Source organism: Homalodisca vitripennis, chromosome X (genome assembly GCF_021130785.1).
Source record: "Homalodisca vitripennis isolate AUS2020 chromosome X, UT_GWSS_2.1, whole genome shotgun sequence".
In the NCBI taxonomy this organism is placed as follows: domain Eukaryota; kingdom Metazoa; phylum Arthropoda; class Insecta; order Hemiptera; family Cicadellidae; genus Homalodisca; species Homalodisca vitripennis.
Window position 1 is genome coordinate 90206163 of NC_060215.1, and position 15850 is coordinate 90222012.

Below are 15850 nucleotides of genomic sequence, written 5' to 3' on the forward strand. Positions count from 1 at the left end.
TGCTCTGCTGACATTAAACTCTTGTACAACAGCTCGCGTACTGATCAGTGTTGTCATTGAACCGTGCCAAGACATTCTCATCTAACTCATCCTGGACTTGACGATCACGTTCATGATAGGTGATATCACATGACGCCCATTTTCCATGTGCTGATCAATGGCAAGGAAAGTCACATTGGGAACAACTCTGCCTGGGTATCTCTTGATAAGTTAGCATGTACCTTATGCCAAGCCAGCTATGCTCAGTGCCAAATACATGTCGGACTGTTCTACCCAAGTGTAACGGTTCATCGGGGTTTAGTGTGATCTCTGAATTTAAAACTAAACTCAATCTTGTTCTCCACCGAACTTTAATGTTTGAACGCAACAAACAAAGAATACAGGAATAGATGTAACCAGAAAACTACAGCAACAGAACAGTATAACATAATAGAACAACATTACACAGAATGGAGATTTACTGTGCGGAAGGAATCGATAAATGCGTGCGACCTAAAACATGGTGCGTTATGATAAGTCAAGCAATAGAAGTGATGGGAAGATAATCCTACCTGCTGGTATATCGGTAATTCTTAATTGTTTTGATATTGATAGGTTTGAAAACACAGTGTACTACAAACAATTACGTCTCTACAACCTTTATATAAATAAAAAATTAATATTTTTTTTAGATTCTTGTTTGCATGAAGTGGTTCTTTTCTTTGAAATTAAGAACAAAAACACATTTAGTTTCAGTAGCTTTGCGTTTTTCTGACCGAATCTCAAAGGGGATACTACATGTTGCCTACAAGGAGACGTTCTCAAATTCAAGCAAATTCTCAATTTTCTCGGAAACCAAACATTTGCGACCCTATGTGTATTTGACAAAATATGTTCGTGTTCACATCCTCTATCGACCCTGAAAGATGCACATTTTTATCAGAATCACCAGGTAGATATTTGCGAAGAAAGCACATAAGACAACACACATGTGACAGTTTATAGTTTGTCCACTGCCTCAAGAGTCCCAGAGGACAAGACGAACCTTATACCTGCACGCACACATGCACAGTCCAGACTACCTGCCATCATTGCAGGTAAATTGTAGTCACTGTGCTAATGACTCACATAGTAGGTCTTAGTCTACAAAACTGCTAATTTTTTGTTAAGGTTGATATTTTTGTAATTTTGTTTGAAATCTGTATTTTATTTCATGAAAATTGAGTCCAAACATGAAATAACTGATATCTCTTTCATATCATACAAATAAACACAATCAAAATAAAGGGATCATTGATCAAGCCAACTTTGTAACATCAGTTACTTAGAATTAACTTGTTATTAAAGTAAATAAACAATATATATTACAAAATGATCGAGATTATCTTATGGTTAATCTAAAATGAGAATGAATTAACCCTTTTACTGCCGGCCATGTTTTTATCGTACCAGTCAAAATTGCCAAGGGGGAAAATCGCTGTTGTGCATTCATTTACAAAAAATGCTGTATCTTTTTTATTTTTCATTAGATTTGCATGAATTTTTACTTTATTTACTCGTATTTAAATGCTGTTTTTTAAATTATAAAAAGAAATTTTAATTTGAAACAAACTCATTATTTAATTTTTAAAATTATGTAAATAAAAAATAAATAAAAAAAATAAAAATTGTGTTTGGCATCTGATAATTTATTTTTAAAATTATACTAAAATTTTGAGCATGATATCATTATAAACTAGAGCAATTGCTTAGAACATATACCAAATTTGAAGGTGCTACCTTGAAACATAGCTGCACTATGAGGATTTTCCCAAAACTGGTAGGCCTCCTCTAGGCCTACCAGTGGAAGTTGAAGGTAAACTTATCTGTGCCACATCCCCCTCACTATCTAATAACTCATCATTATCTGATGGTAAGATAAAGTCAGGATCGTCATCAGTGTCATCCACATCACTTTGATTGTCATCAATAGCCCTAACACTAATATCAGAATCGTTCTCGGCATCTGAATCTGACAAATTCTGAAGGAAATCGTCACTCAGTTCGTCTTGCACTTGTACACCACCATCGATTAGACTGTTAATTATTGTTCCCTCACTCACAGGAGAGTTAGATGTAACTCTTTTACTCATTTTATCCTTGATCAACAAAAGTAACACTTCAAAAAACTTTCGATAACATTGTAAACAACAACAATGAACGAAGATTTCAGTAATCTAACCCAATCATCTGGTTTTGACAGCTGTCTAGGTAGTTCGTCAATTCTAGTCAAAGACGACGAAAATAGAAATCCAAAGTTCTTCAAATGGCTTCTTTCATTATCCTTTCCTCCTAAACAACCAAAATACCGAATATTTCAGCATTTGAACATAACAGTAGCCAGTAACAATAAAAAAAACAGACGTCCGACATTTCGGACGTTGGCGTTTTCGGCAAAAATGCCGACGTCCGATATGTCGGACGTCGGCAGTAAAAGGGTTAATAAAGTATTATTATTTTTATTTATCATTTTTTTAGTTTTGGTTGTTTTATTTTGCTAAATATCACCAATATTCAACAGGCTTCCGTCAGCTGATTGTGGTTATAGTGGCATGATTAAACAATGTATACTTTAACAATGTACGTGAAATATTGGTAAACGGAGAGGCTGTAGCATACTGTAGTAGTGTCAGAAGTTTGGGATTGACAATTACGAAAACGCTGGACTGGACTGACTACGTTGTAGGTACCTGTAAAAAGGTATTTGCAGCAGTGCATACGCTGAAAAGAATGCAACGATTTCTACCACACCACATAAAGCTTTTACTGATTAAATCACTCATATTTCCCCAGTTCCTCTACTGTTGTGCCGTGGTTAATGACATGACTGTGGTTTTGAATAATAGATTGCAGAAAATCCAAAATTATTGTTTACGATTTTTGTTTAATTTAAAGCGAGATGAGCATATCTCACCTTATTATGTACTAATGTCAGCATTAAAATTGCAAGATCTAAGAGCTTTCCGAATCCTAATTTTACTTTTTTCTATCCTTAAAACCGGGTTTCCAAAATACTTTACAAACGATTTTGAGTTCATTGCTATTAAAGAAGGCGTAAGGAACACCTGCACTGGCTCGTCGACGTTGCGAATCCCCCACCACAGAACGACTGTCTATAATAAATCATTTGTAGTGTCTGCTTGCCGTTTGTGGAATTCTCTTCCAGATCCTTTAAAATCTTTGGAGAGCCGGGATCGGTTTGCTTCGGCTGATAAGTTGTATTTTTTGCAGCGGATGTCCGCGGCCGTGGTGCCCAAGGATCGCTAGTCATGGTTTGTTGCAGACAGAATGAATGAATGTGTGAGTGTAAGTAAATAATTTAAATAAAAATAGAATGTTTTAATTGTAATGTATATTTTGACTAAGTTTTTGTTTAAAATGTATCATCAATATTATTTTATAATCAAATATTAATTTTATACACAGTATAAATTTAAGGGTACAATTTTGTGTTTGTTAAGTGATTTGTTGTTAGTTTTAGAATACATAGCAAATATTCATTTTATTTTTGAAACGCTGTTGATTTGATTTTTATTTTGAAGATTACAAATGGCTTGTACTTGCATATACTAATAATCAGGTTAAGTGTAAGAAAGGACTATGTAGTCCTAACTTCGCCTGAAAAAAATAAAGAGAATTTTCATTTCATTTCATTTTTATTTCATTTCATTAAACAAAGTGGTGATACTGCCCACAAGGATGTATTTGTGGATTATTTACATTAGTAAAAGATTTCATACTGTTATACGTTATCTCAAAGCTGTGATAAGTTGTAAAATGACAGACCAGGGTGGTGAAATCAACTGCTGGATGGACACTTTTTCTTTGTTATTCAATTGTAATAAATAAATTTAAGCATTCATAATGAGTATTTGAGTGAAAAATCATGAAGATATGGAGGGTTTACAAAACATTGTGTATTTGCACTAGCTTTATTGAAAGTCCCACCATAGCAGTCATCGAGCACGCTACGTCAATGGATTAAGACCATTATTCACATTTATAATGGGGAAGTGAAACTTCAATTAGCTAATATCATTTCAGAATTTCACACAAACGTGACAGTATCACTTCTGAATATACTTTTTGAGGTAAAATATTCAATGATTATATTCTTTCCAGGAACTAAAATATATTTTTATTATTTAAAATGCAGTCTAAGTGATTATGCCATGTGCTAAGAACTTTAAAAATAATAACCACGGAGCGGCCGAACTGCACGCTGATTGGCATAGAGAGGAAGAAGTGGAAACACGATCGTAAACAGATTAGATCAGGGATGTTACAAGCTGTGGGCAAGTATATAAATCTGTATTCTGTGGAAAAGTGGGTTAAGAAATCATTACAAGCGATGTTGCGTAATTTTAGGCTACAAGTCTTTTTTAATTCTCGAGGGAAAGAGATGGTTGCCTCCACACGTAGTTCTAAAAGAACCTTTGCGCCTCCCCCCTTACTTATGTCTGCGCCCTCAGAATCTGAGACTTTTACAGTAGCCAATCAAATTTGAGGATTCATTTTCTCTGATATCCTTGAGGTTGAGTAGATACACCCCTAGTAATTTGATATGGCAGGACAGTTTAGCCATATGTGTTCCGCTGATTTTTCTGCTTCTCCGCAGAGTCTGCATTCATCAGCCTGACTAAGACCCTTCATGTTTTCTAAGGAAGCCATGTCCTGTCAACATTCCAAATATCAATCTTATATTCTCTGTACTTCATACCACCCCACCCTTTAGTATAAACATTTTAGATTGTCTTAGTCCTGAGGCCCTACTCCAGTTTAAGGATCTAATCCCCTTTTCCCAATCTTTTATGAGAGATTTGTTATAGGAGAAAGTTACCCCACAGCCTTGGCTCAGGCTCTACCATAAGGAATTCTGTACCTATTTTGGCAAGGGTATCTGCTCTTTCATTTCTATGAATGCCCTCATGATTCGGCACCCACCTGAGCATAATTCTGTTCTTTTTTGTCAGTTCCACTAGAACATTCTTATATTCCCATACTGCTTTTAAGAAAAATGAACAAGCATCTGGTGTTCTGAGGAAATAGACTTGATCACCTTTGTACCCAGAAACAAAGACCAAAGTACAGAATTTCTAAGTTATTTTAATGACAAGAAGATATTAACAAATTTGGTTTAAAATACAATAAGACTTATTAAAAATTAGTAATTACAAATTGAACATTTTCTGGAAAATTTGGAAATTTATATTTTATGATATAATTAAGATTTTATACAATATTTTGAGAAAATTAATAGTTTTGATGTTATTTTACACCCTTTACAAGAGAGAAATTTTATTGTTATTTAATGAATAAACCTTAAAGTGATTTTTTATAAATTGACTGGTTTATTTCCCAGTAACCAAGAATATAGGACTTTAAGTGGAAAACTAATAGAAATTTCCTGCTAGACGCATATTCTTTTGATTTAAATAGTATGGAAATGCAAGAATGTTCTAAAGTAACTGACAAAAAGGAACAAACTTATTCTCTGTTGGGTGTTAGATCATAAAGACATTTCTGGGAATGCACTGGCCAATAATAGCTCTGAAAGCCTTCTGGTACGGCCAGAGCCAGGCCCTGTGGAATAGCCTTCTCCAACAGTACAACCCTTATAAATGCTTTGGAAAATAGGGTCAGATGAGACATGAAGAGTATTCAGGCAGTCAAAATGTTTATCTCTCCTTATACTTCCAAGACCTAACTGAGTAAGGAGGACATATGTCTAGTACTTAGAATATAACAGGACATGGCCCTCTCCAGAAACATCTGATAAATATAGGACTAAGCCAGACAGATGAATATATGCTCTGTGGAGAAATAGAAGAATCAGTGGATCACATATGGCTGAACTGTCCTGTAAAACAAGGAAGAAGCGCTTAGGAGTTTATTTCTTGAGTCCAAAGGAGAACAGGAGCCCACAAATAAAACTGGTTTTTGCAAAAGCCTCAATTCAATTTTTACTCATTATTAAAGAAGCAAAAATAATAATGTCATTAAAATAAACACCAAATATATTAACTAAAACTTAGCGCACACAGTGGGTATTAAATTAGTAGATTTTCACTCTATCCAACTACCAGTGTGGCTTTCAATTGAATAAAAACTACACAAAATGAAATCATAATAAAACTCACCCAGTGTTGAGGAGGGCCACCGTCTCCGTGTTCTGATGAGTCCATGTTCTGGAAAAGAAACTAAATTAACATCTAAGATGCCAAAACTCTTAAGGTTTTACAAAAATAGAGAATGAAACATGAGTGATATTTGAGATAGCTGGTTTTAAATAGTTTTATATTACAATTGTAAAGAATTTTAAGAGAATTTTACACTACAAAGACCACAAGGGGCATCTAATAAGTTGTGATCGGTTCACGTTTCATCTCATCATTGATACTTACATTTTTTTAAAGTGGCTTCTACAAATTTTGTAAGAAAAATTTTAAATCATGGATGAGAGAGAACAGGCGGTTTCTCAGATTATGCTGAAGTACCCTTTGGTGTACCACAGGGGTCGGAGTCCACTATTGTTTCTTGTTATAATAAATGATCTTGACAATAACATTAACGGTAAAACTTTAATGTTTGAGGATGATGTCACTCTTTCAACTTATATAACTGATGCAACTGTTCCTAATTTAATTGAGCAGGCTGACGTTTGGTATAGAGAAAATTTGTTTTATTTAAACCATGACAAGACCCAGCGTATTTTATTTACTCTAAAGGCAAATTATAGGAAATGTGTGATTTTACTCAGAGTATGAAGCTGCTTGGGATTTTTTGGATCCCAAGTTATCCTGGCATGTGCATGTAGAGCATGTTTTAAAAAAATTAAGTAGAGTTGTATTTTTGTTAAGACATTTAAGACCAGTAGTTTCTAAAGACCATTAAAAAAAATGGTATATCACGCTTTATTTCAAAGTATCTTCTCATATGGTTTGCTTTTGTGGGGAAATTCTTGTAGAATAAACAGTACTTTGTTAGTACAAAAGAAAGCTATCAGAATTATTGCAAAGGCTGATTTGAGATCTCACTGCAGACCACTTTTTAACCAAGAGTGTATTCTGACTATTGTTAATATGTTTATTTTTCTCTGCTTGCAGCATGTAAAGAAAAACCTGCCCTACACCACACTAAACAGTAATATACATATATATAACACAAGAAACAGTAGCAAAATTGCTAGACATTTCACCAGGCTCTCTAAAGTATTAAATGCTCATAAGGTTGTAAGTATAAAGTTTTTTAACTGTTTGTCTCAGAGTGCTCAGCATGTTCGTTTTATAAGATTTAAGAAAATAACGCATGCCTGGTTGATTGCAAATCCGTTCTACAGGCTGTGTGAGTCTTATGACTCAAAGTAGACTGACTTTGTGTAAATATCCTCTTATTAGTTATGTTTAATGCTTGTACAGTTTGACTTGTTTTGCATAAACATTGTTGTTATTTTAGATATTATTTGCTTGTATTTTTTGACTTGCTTTGCATGCTATGAAATGCACTATTGTTTTATGTTGTTTATCTTGGTATAGTTGTTTTATTTCTAGTATGACTGACAAGATCTGATGCATGTTTATGTCCTTGAGATCAATATAAAGTTATTCTATTCTATTCATACTCTAGTTCACCTGTGTTACAAATTCCTCTACACAGAAATACAGTTTACAATATAGAATTAGTTTGGTGTAACAGCCCCCAAAATCAGGAATCTTTATGCTGTTTGAAAATTGAGGTAAGTTCATAGTTTATAACCCAGCAGAATGAATTGTTGTTTTTCTGTATTATTAAGTGGACATGTTGCACATTATATGTAAATTATTATGGATTGGACATATACAGTACAAGGGGTTGTCTGTAAAGGCAATACGCTCCAATCACCATCAGCACACTCCCAGGTGGCAAGATTTGTGATAGAGAGTCTAGGGTAAAGCAGTCGCACCTCAACTCTTCTTAGGCAGTGAAGATAATATGTGGAGCAAAGGTTGTGTTTAAGTTTTGAGCAAAAAAACTTCATAAATGGAGCACTCATTGGAGCAATGCCACATGATTAAACTTAGATTTCACCTGGGAAAAAACACTACTGAGACAATTGCCTTTGTTAAGGTGGCTTACAATGACAATGCTTTGTCAAGTACTTAGGTTTTATGGTGGTTCATTGATTTCAAGTACAGCAAGGAAACTGTAGAAGACATGGTTAGTTATAAACTTTTAGTAAAATATTTGGTTATGTTATTTCTGTATTTGTAATCTATATTTTGAACTATTTACATCAGTATTACTTAATCTAATATCCAAAGAAATATAACTGCATGGCACTACAGTTTACTGTTGTCAGTTGTGTGTAATGTGACATGGTATGGCTCCTCAGTGTATTCTGTGACTACAAACTACAACCCCGACACTAGACTTTGTGCATTCTTGAAACCCAGTAACATAGAAACTCAGTAGCCACAAAGGTAAAAACTGGGATTTTATCACATATACAACCTAATGGAGATCATATATGTGTTTGGTAACCTCTCTGCTTGAAATTATCTGTCTATTTTTGACATGCTTTATTGTACTCATGTTTCCTTAATACGCTGTAAATAGCAAGACTTCAGACTTGATTACTGGGAACACAGTAAACACATACTGCAGTAGAATAAATTTCTGTATAACATATAAATTACTGACTTTAATAACTCTTAGTTGAAGTAGACTTGTTAATAATTTTAAGATTGTAATATAATCAATACTTGTAGTATCATATCTGAGAAGTAAGATAACTAAATGTTTACTGATTTGATCTGTTGCCTCAATCATGTAGAGCTACAAAACTTGGTATAAGACCTTGAGCGGCATCATAATTAGATTGCACAATCTTTCACCATCACTGGACTGTTGAATATTTTAATGAAATACTTATATTACTTTAATGAAAGGAGCTCCTGTCTTACAGTGTCAAAATGTTAACATGCTTGCAGCTTCTTTATCACTAACATTTCAATTGAGAGAACTTTTCCCATGCTATCATTATAACAGGTGTATTCAGAAAGTAGCATTCCATTGTACTGCCATCGCAGCACTGCGGTTGGTATTACATGCATGCATGCTGGTCTTCTTTAATCACTAGCTATTATTAACCAACGCCATTTTGATAGCTCTGCAGCGTGTTTTCAGTTTGCTGTGCACTTTTAAAATAAATGATCCTGGCAACTGTGATATTCATTACAAATATCTACGATAAGGCTCGGACTGTTAAGCCTTCTATTATCAAGTATGATCTGCTGATAACACTCAAGAGATGATTTGACAGTTTTGTTGGCAGAAGTTTGTTTAAACATTATGCAGCCTGAACTTTACACTATCCGACTACCACTTATTACTGCACATGATGTAATAAAATAAATCTATGTGCTAACAAAAAGAAAACTGAGCTCCAACCTCCTCACAAGGGTCAACAAACGGACTGATTTAACTGTTCCATAGATCAAAGCATTATAGGAAACATTGTAAACATGGTCTCCATCACTCTAACCAATATTAAAAATATTTTTTTTTAACAAAATGGCCCAAAAATATTCCTTACTTCCAACTACAGATACAGATAGCTTTATTCATAGGCGTCAAGCACAGAATAGTGTCAAGTGTCAATCAGTTTAGTTTTTATGCAACTTAAAATCAAATATCATTGTTGACATGAGGTCTTGCACAAATTTATCTATACTGTATATTGGGGTCATTGCCGATGCCCCTTCTTCAATACAGATGGTAGGCCTTCCTTTATTGATCGTGGAAGCATATTGAATAGCCTTGCTCCATCATGAGGGTTTTTTTGAGAATATAGAAGTTCTGTGGATAGGAAGATTTAAATTGACATTGTGTCTTGTGTTGTAGCCATGGATGTTGCCATTTCTTGAAAAAGACCGTAAGAGTGAAGTTAATTGTCTTCAAGATGTACAAAGATCATCCACAGCCGACATGAAACTGGCCACAGATTCCATCCATAGAAAGAACAAGTACACGGACCTAGTTCCTAACTGAATCATCAACTAGTTTATCAACTTAACCCATACAAAATATATATTAATTTAAAAACGTGAAGATAAATACGGACCCTAGGTCCAACGATAGATAAACTTGCTTCTGCCTCAAGAGTTAGATTCTCTAGAGTTATGTCAGAAGAGCTGGTACATAAGAACCTCCAATTCCCGAATAGTGTAGGACATACTTATTGTCAGTGTTGCTATTATCATCATCAGGTTCTTTGACATTTGTTTCTTCTATTTTGGGGTGGGGGTGGGACTGGTTTAGTTTTATACTTTTAAATTTGTCTCTCAGGAGTTCTTTCTGCTTTGCTACCTGAATGATACACTGAAAGCGGTTGACTGTTTTTTTTTCCTTTTTCACTTGCAGATGCAGGATTTGGTTTGAAAGATGGTGATGGTCTTCGCTTTGGCGCTTCTGTTAAAGGCCCAACAGGTTCAGATTTTCCTTGCATAGGCAGACTTTATAATTTAGTGATGCACCAGCAATACTCATTGCCTATTCTAAGCTTGTATTTGTGAATTCTAAGCTTTTATCTATAAACTAGATGGTGAGCAATGGTTTTATTTGTAATTCATTTATCGGATAATAATTTAGTGACATTTATAGATATTTAGCTGTAGGCTAAATCTGTGATATAAAAACGTTACATTTAGGCCTAGGCCAAGATTACAAATATTGTTTATGTCATTAATTTTTTATTTCTTCAACTAAAGTGACCAAATAAATAAGTCAGGTGAACTTAAGACAGTTATTATTAGACAATGAGTTTTTATTATAATATATTTACATCATCTGAAGCATTTTCTGACAATATATTGTGTTTGTTATAAACTTGTATTTCTTGAAAAAACACTTCTTAGGATTTGCAACACATGTTTACTTATAAACCTATAAAAAACAAAAAAAAACATTTTTCTTTTCTGAAGTTTCATGCTTAACAATATAGAGAAGGTCTCAAAATATAATAAGCATGCAAAGAATATCTATAAATGTTAAAATGTGAATATGTAATTTTTTGTAATAACACATTTCACTATTTACAAACAAAATTTAAATTCTTAAAGTGAATTTTTTTTGGCATAAAACTCTTTTTTAAGTTATTTTTTATAAAGTAATAAAAAATGTCTATTTTTTAAAAAGGCATTATTTGGATATTTTTGTTTTACTTTAATGTTTTCACTTATTATTTATTTCACTTATAATTTTTGAAATTACTCACAATTATTCTTAAACATGTCAAAACTTCACATTTTTAATAACTTCATTAGTCTAGCTCCTAAACGAGTAAGTTACATGAAACATCATTGGCAAGATTTTACCCATTTAAATATGTCTTTTTTTGTATCCAACGCTGCAAGAGAATGTTCATTACAACATTTTGAAAATTGAACGCCCACTTTTAGTTTTCACATCCTGTACTTTAATCATTAATGATTACTGTTTTTATAATTGTAAATAACTTACCTCCTTTTTCTTCTTCGATGGTGGACCTGTAACAAAAATTATTGTTAAAAAAATTATTACAGCCAAACATATTTTATATGTAATGTTGAAGATGGATCTTATATTGGTTTCTTGTAATCATTATACTGTAAATACACAACAATCTATATTTCTAAAAAGTTAAAAATATTGGTAGCTGTGTATTTTTTAATATAGTGAATACTTCATATGTAACAAACATGTATTTATTTTCTATGGATGCATAATATAAAATACAAACAATTTAATTCAAATTTTCTAAAAATATTTCTTATTAATTACCAATTCTAATTACAATTTTATAGAACTATGCAGTGCTTTTGTGGTTCAAGATGGAAAGTGAGCATAATTGGCAATAACATGTATCCAGAATGCGGTTTTCCAAACTTTCAGAGTAAATTAGAAGAATTAAATTGTTTTTCATAATTCAGCTGTTACTGGTATAAGTCCATATTAAAAACAGTTGCTCAACTAAAACAGTATATGAATGGATTCACACATTAATGGAACATGAAAATCACATTGTCTGACTACAAAATTACATTAGCTTGTTTTCCGTTAGTTTTCTGCTAATGTCACTGCTTAGATCTAAGATGCCAATACTAACCAGAAACAAGTTTTTAATTCAGTATCTCATATGAAGTCTTTGTTATTAAAAAATAGACTAGGTTCACCAACATCCGATAAAAGAGTCTCTAGTATAATAAGATTGTCTGAAAATATGCCTTTGTCTTGTGTAAAGTCACTTTTATACAGCATACGACTTCCACTGAGGATTTCAAATGCTCCGTGATTTTTTTGTGCTGCTTGGACACTGCAAGTACAAATTCATTGCAGAATACACACCAAGTGTCACGTAACAGGCTGTGCTGAGGTTGCATACAAACTTTCAAATCTATAACTTATTTAACTCTCGAGATCGTCCTGTGGATATAAAAACGGACAATGATAAGGACATTTTTCACTCCCTCCAGCAGGCAAAAGAAAAACTGTGTCAGCCTACTGAATCATAGCCTTCAATGGCGCTCAACCAAATTCCATAATTAGAACATGCATCATCATAGAACACATTCTTGTGTATGTAGAAATTAAGTTTCACGCAAAACTAGAAGTTTACTGATGAAATCTTTCTCAAGATATCTTGCCACATAATGCATTATCATCTTATGTCCATTTAAATTGGGTTTCTTAGCACGTACTACAACGCAAAAGTCCACTGAGAAACCAAATCTTGTCACTGCATTTTAACATTGACTTTTACTCTTTTTCTTTTTACTCTATGAATAAAATTCACATGTTGAAATATCAAACAATTTTTTACAAATTTATTTATTTTGCTTTTTCTCATTGCCACCACTGTTACCCTTAAGACCAATGTAAAAATATTTACAGCCAAATCCCATGGAGTGGTATGCACTATCATCGAACCCTGTGTTGCTAATATATACATAAAGTGTCATGCAAAACTTCAAGTCTCATAGGTCAGTTCGTTTTTGAGATATTGTCAGAACAGAGAGACAGACAGAAATTAAATGTGACCAGCCCACAAGTGATAGGTTTCGCTAAAGCTCAGTCAATTATAACAACACTGCTCTTTACTTTATTAATTACTTTTATTGTCCTATCAGTATGATTTTTAGATTATTTTGAATGAACATGTACACATTTTAAAATCTCAATTTATCCTAGAAGTGGCACACAAACGCAAATATGTATAGTTATACGGTCTTTTAGGCCAACCGTCCATTTCTACTACAGCTTATTTCAACTACAATCGATATTTTTACTTTTATTATAATGCTAAAGCTATAAAACTATGCAAAAAGTGTTATCTCCAAGTTATACAAAGTTTAATCTGTAACTATTAAGAACTAAGATAGCTATCGTGTTCACAATTATTGCTGCAATATTTCTTACAACTTTATATGTCCACTATATGGAAGCCATATAGTGACATAAAAAAATGTAAGAAGAAACATTATTGCAATTATGTTTAATATTGAGATGACAGTGAGGAAGAATATAGCTGATTACTGGTTCACTTTGGATTGTGATTTTGTCCCATGATATGGCAAAACAATGTCTTGTAACAGATTTCTTTTCTTTTCTTATCTACTGTTTTTCACCTGAATTCCTCAAATCCTGTTCCCCGGGGACAACCTGGCTATGATCCATAGCACAAAGTCCGATGATTCTTGACTCTATTAATCAATCTATCAAAACTGACTTCACATCCTCAGAAAACATACCCACAGATGAAAACATGATTGATTTGAAGAATAGGGTCATATTTATACAATAAATGCCCAACAAACGCCACACCAGATTTGGGATCAAAAAGTTCGAGGTTTGTGAAGCGAGACTGGATATGTTTTACATACTCTCCCTTACAGTAGAAATGATTTCCTTGAAGATGGAGATCTATCTATATATCATTGTTTCTGGAAAAAAATATATTTCAATCTTCTGAATATGGCATTGTTTGATTCCTACATACTGTACTAAAAAAATACAGATAAACCAGTGAACATAAAGAGATTTATCAAGAAGGTTGTTATGGTGAAAAGAAAGAAAGAAAAGGTTGTAAGGTCAAGGAAAACTGTTGCTGAATCTCAAGCTGAAACCCCGCAGGCAGCTGAATCTGACAAGCATGAGCAGTGCAGTACTTGCCTGAGCAAGCAACCAGAGTACGTCCAGTATGTGGGAAAAGGAGCAGCCAGTATTTTCCAGGATGCAACTATGGGGCACTATGCGTTTCTCAGCTCATACATTTTTGGAGACCTTTGAGGAGTGTAAAAAGACCAAAACCGCAAGAAGATTCCGGCGAATCCATTTAACAGTGTTTGAGTATATATATGTACATAGCGTAAATAGTGAAAAGTTATATTAATTATATTTTTGTGGAGTGCACAGTAAGTGTTTGAACAGTAAAATCTCTTATTTCAATCATCACAGTCTACTACGGACCAGAAAAATGTAAGTAAAATTTAAAAAATGTGTGAACATGCAAATCTTATTCTGGTATGTTGCTAGACAACCAGTTATATTAAAACAGTTTACTTATAATTTTTTCAGTATTATCATAATATAACTAAATATTTTTGAAAGTACAGTTAAATTTGAGACAATCTGGCTATCTTACTTCTCTAGGAGGATTTCAGTTGAAATATGCCTTCACATGCCCTCAAAAATAAAAAAAAATAATAAAAAATGAACTCTTTCACAGTTTGAAATTTTTTTGTTTTTAAAATGAGGCTAGAATTGTTCTACTGGTCTTTTCAAACAAAATGGTGAATCAAACAATATAATTATCATAATCATTGAATTTTTGAGAATTTTTCAAAATATCCCAGCAAAACCACTTAAATTAGGCAACAATGCAGAAAACACAAAAGACAATTGGAAGATTAACTTACCTGTCCAAGCCACATCATAACGTAACATATTTTGAACCTATCCTACCCAGGCCAAATATATGCGCCTTAAACAATTTTAAAAACCAACTTACCTTTAACTATTATGCATTAGCACCAACCTAATCTACTTGAGGGCATAGGTTGGATACTTCCGGGTATTGGTTAGATTTCGATCAGGATGGTCAGTGCTAAGGTAGGGCAATTGGGCCTTTGTAGGGTAGGTTAGAGCACGTGCTTGACAACCAGATCTTTTTTCTCAATTCTAATTTATTTTCTCAGAGTAGAATTGGACTAAGATATGTGTATAACTAAGATATATATATATATATATATATATATATATATATATATATATAGATTAGGTAGATTAAAATAATATGGGTAAGGTAGATTAACCCTTTTACGAGTATAGGTGTTTGTTACAAAATAGTATTGACGTTCCAGAACGTCATATTAAAAATCATGTGAAAATAGTAAGGACGTTCTAGAACGTCAATGAATTATGACTTATATTACAAGTACTAGCGCTTATGTTTTTCCTCTATGGAAGAAATCCGCCCACTGTTCCTAACCATAAATAACTGAGCACAGTTTCCCGCGTAAATACTGTCAGCTGCTTTCAACTACAGAGCGGCTGTAAAGGTTTTTTCCGCACACGGATTCCCGCGATTTCTACTGTCAACAGCAATTGGCGCTAACAACTTCTACAGTCGCATTCTGTTGCTACGCTGTAAACATTTACTTTGTGCAGTTTCTTCTACAATGATGAAATAGTGTAGTTTATTGTTCTCAAGTCAGTTTCCTTTTGTGTTGTGAAATGAATCCAGAACATAACTTACGTAGTGACGACATAAGAAGGGGGCTGTACGAGTGGAGTGAAGGAGATAAACTCTCAGACA

General features: G+C 33.4%; 1 protein-coding gene across 6 annotated transcripts in view; it reads right to left on the reverse strand.

Moving 5' to 3' along the window:
* LOC124369333 (protein daughterless) overlaps positions 1-15850 on the reverse strand; it is a 142148-nt gene that overhangs the window by 111416 nt on the left and 14882 nt on the right. For all 6 annotated transcript variants that reach the window (XM_046827299.1, XM_046827298.1, XM_046827294.1 and 3 more), the window contains exons 4-5: positions 11518-11543; positions 6159-6206 (exon numbers count right to left, since the gene is read on the reverse strand). In XM_046827299.1, the coding sequence (XP_046683255.1) occupies positions 6159-6206; positions 11518-11543 (74 nt within the window). The remainder of the gene's footprint in view (positions 1-6158; positions 6207-11517; positions 11544-15850) is intronic.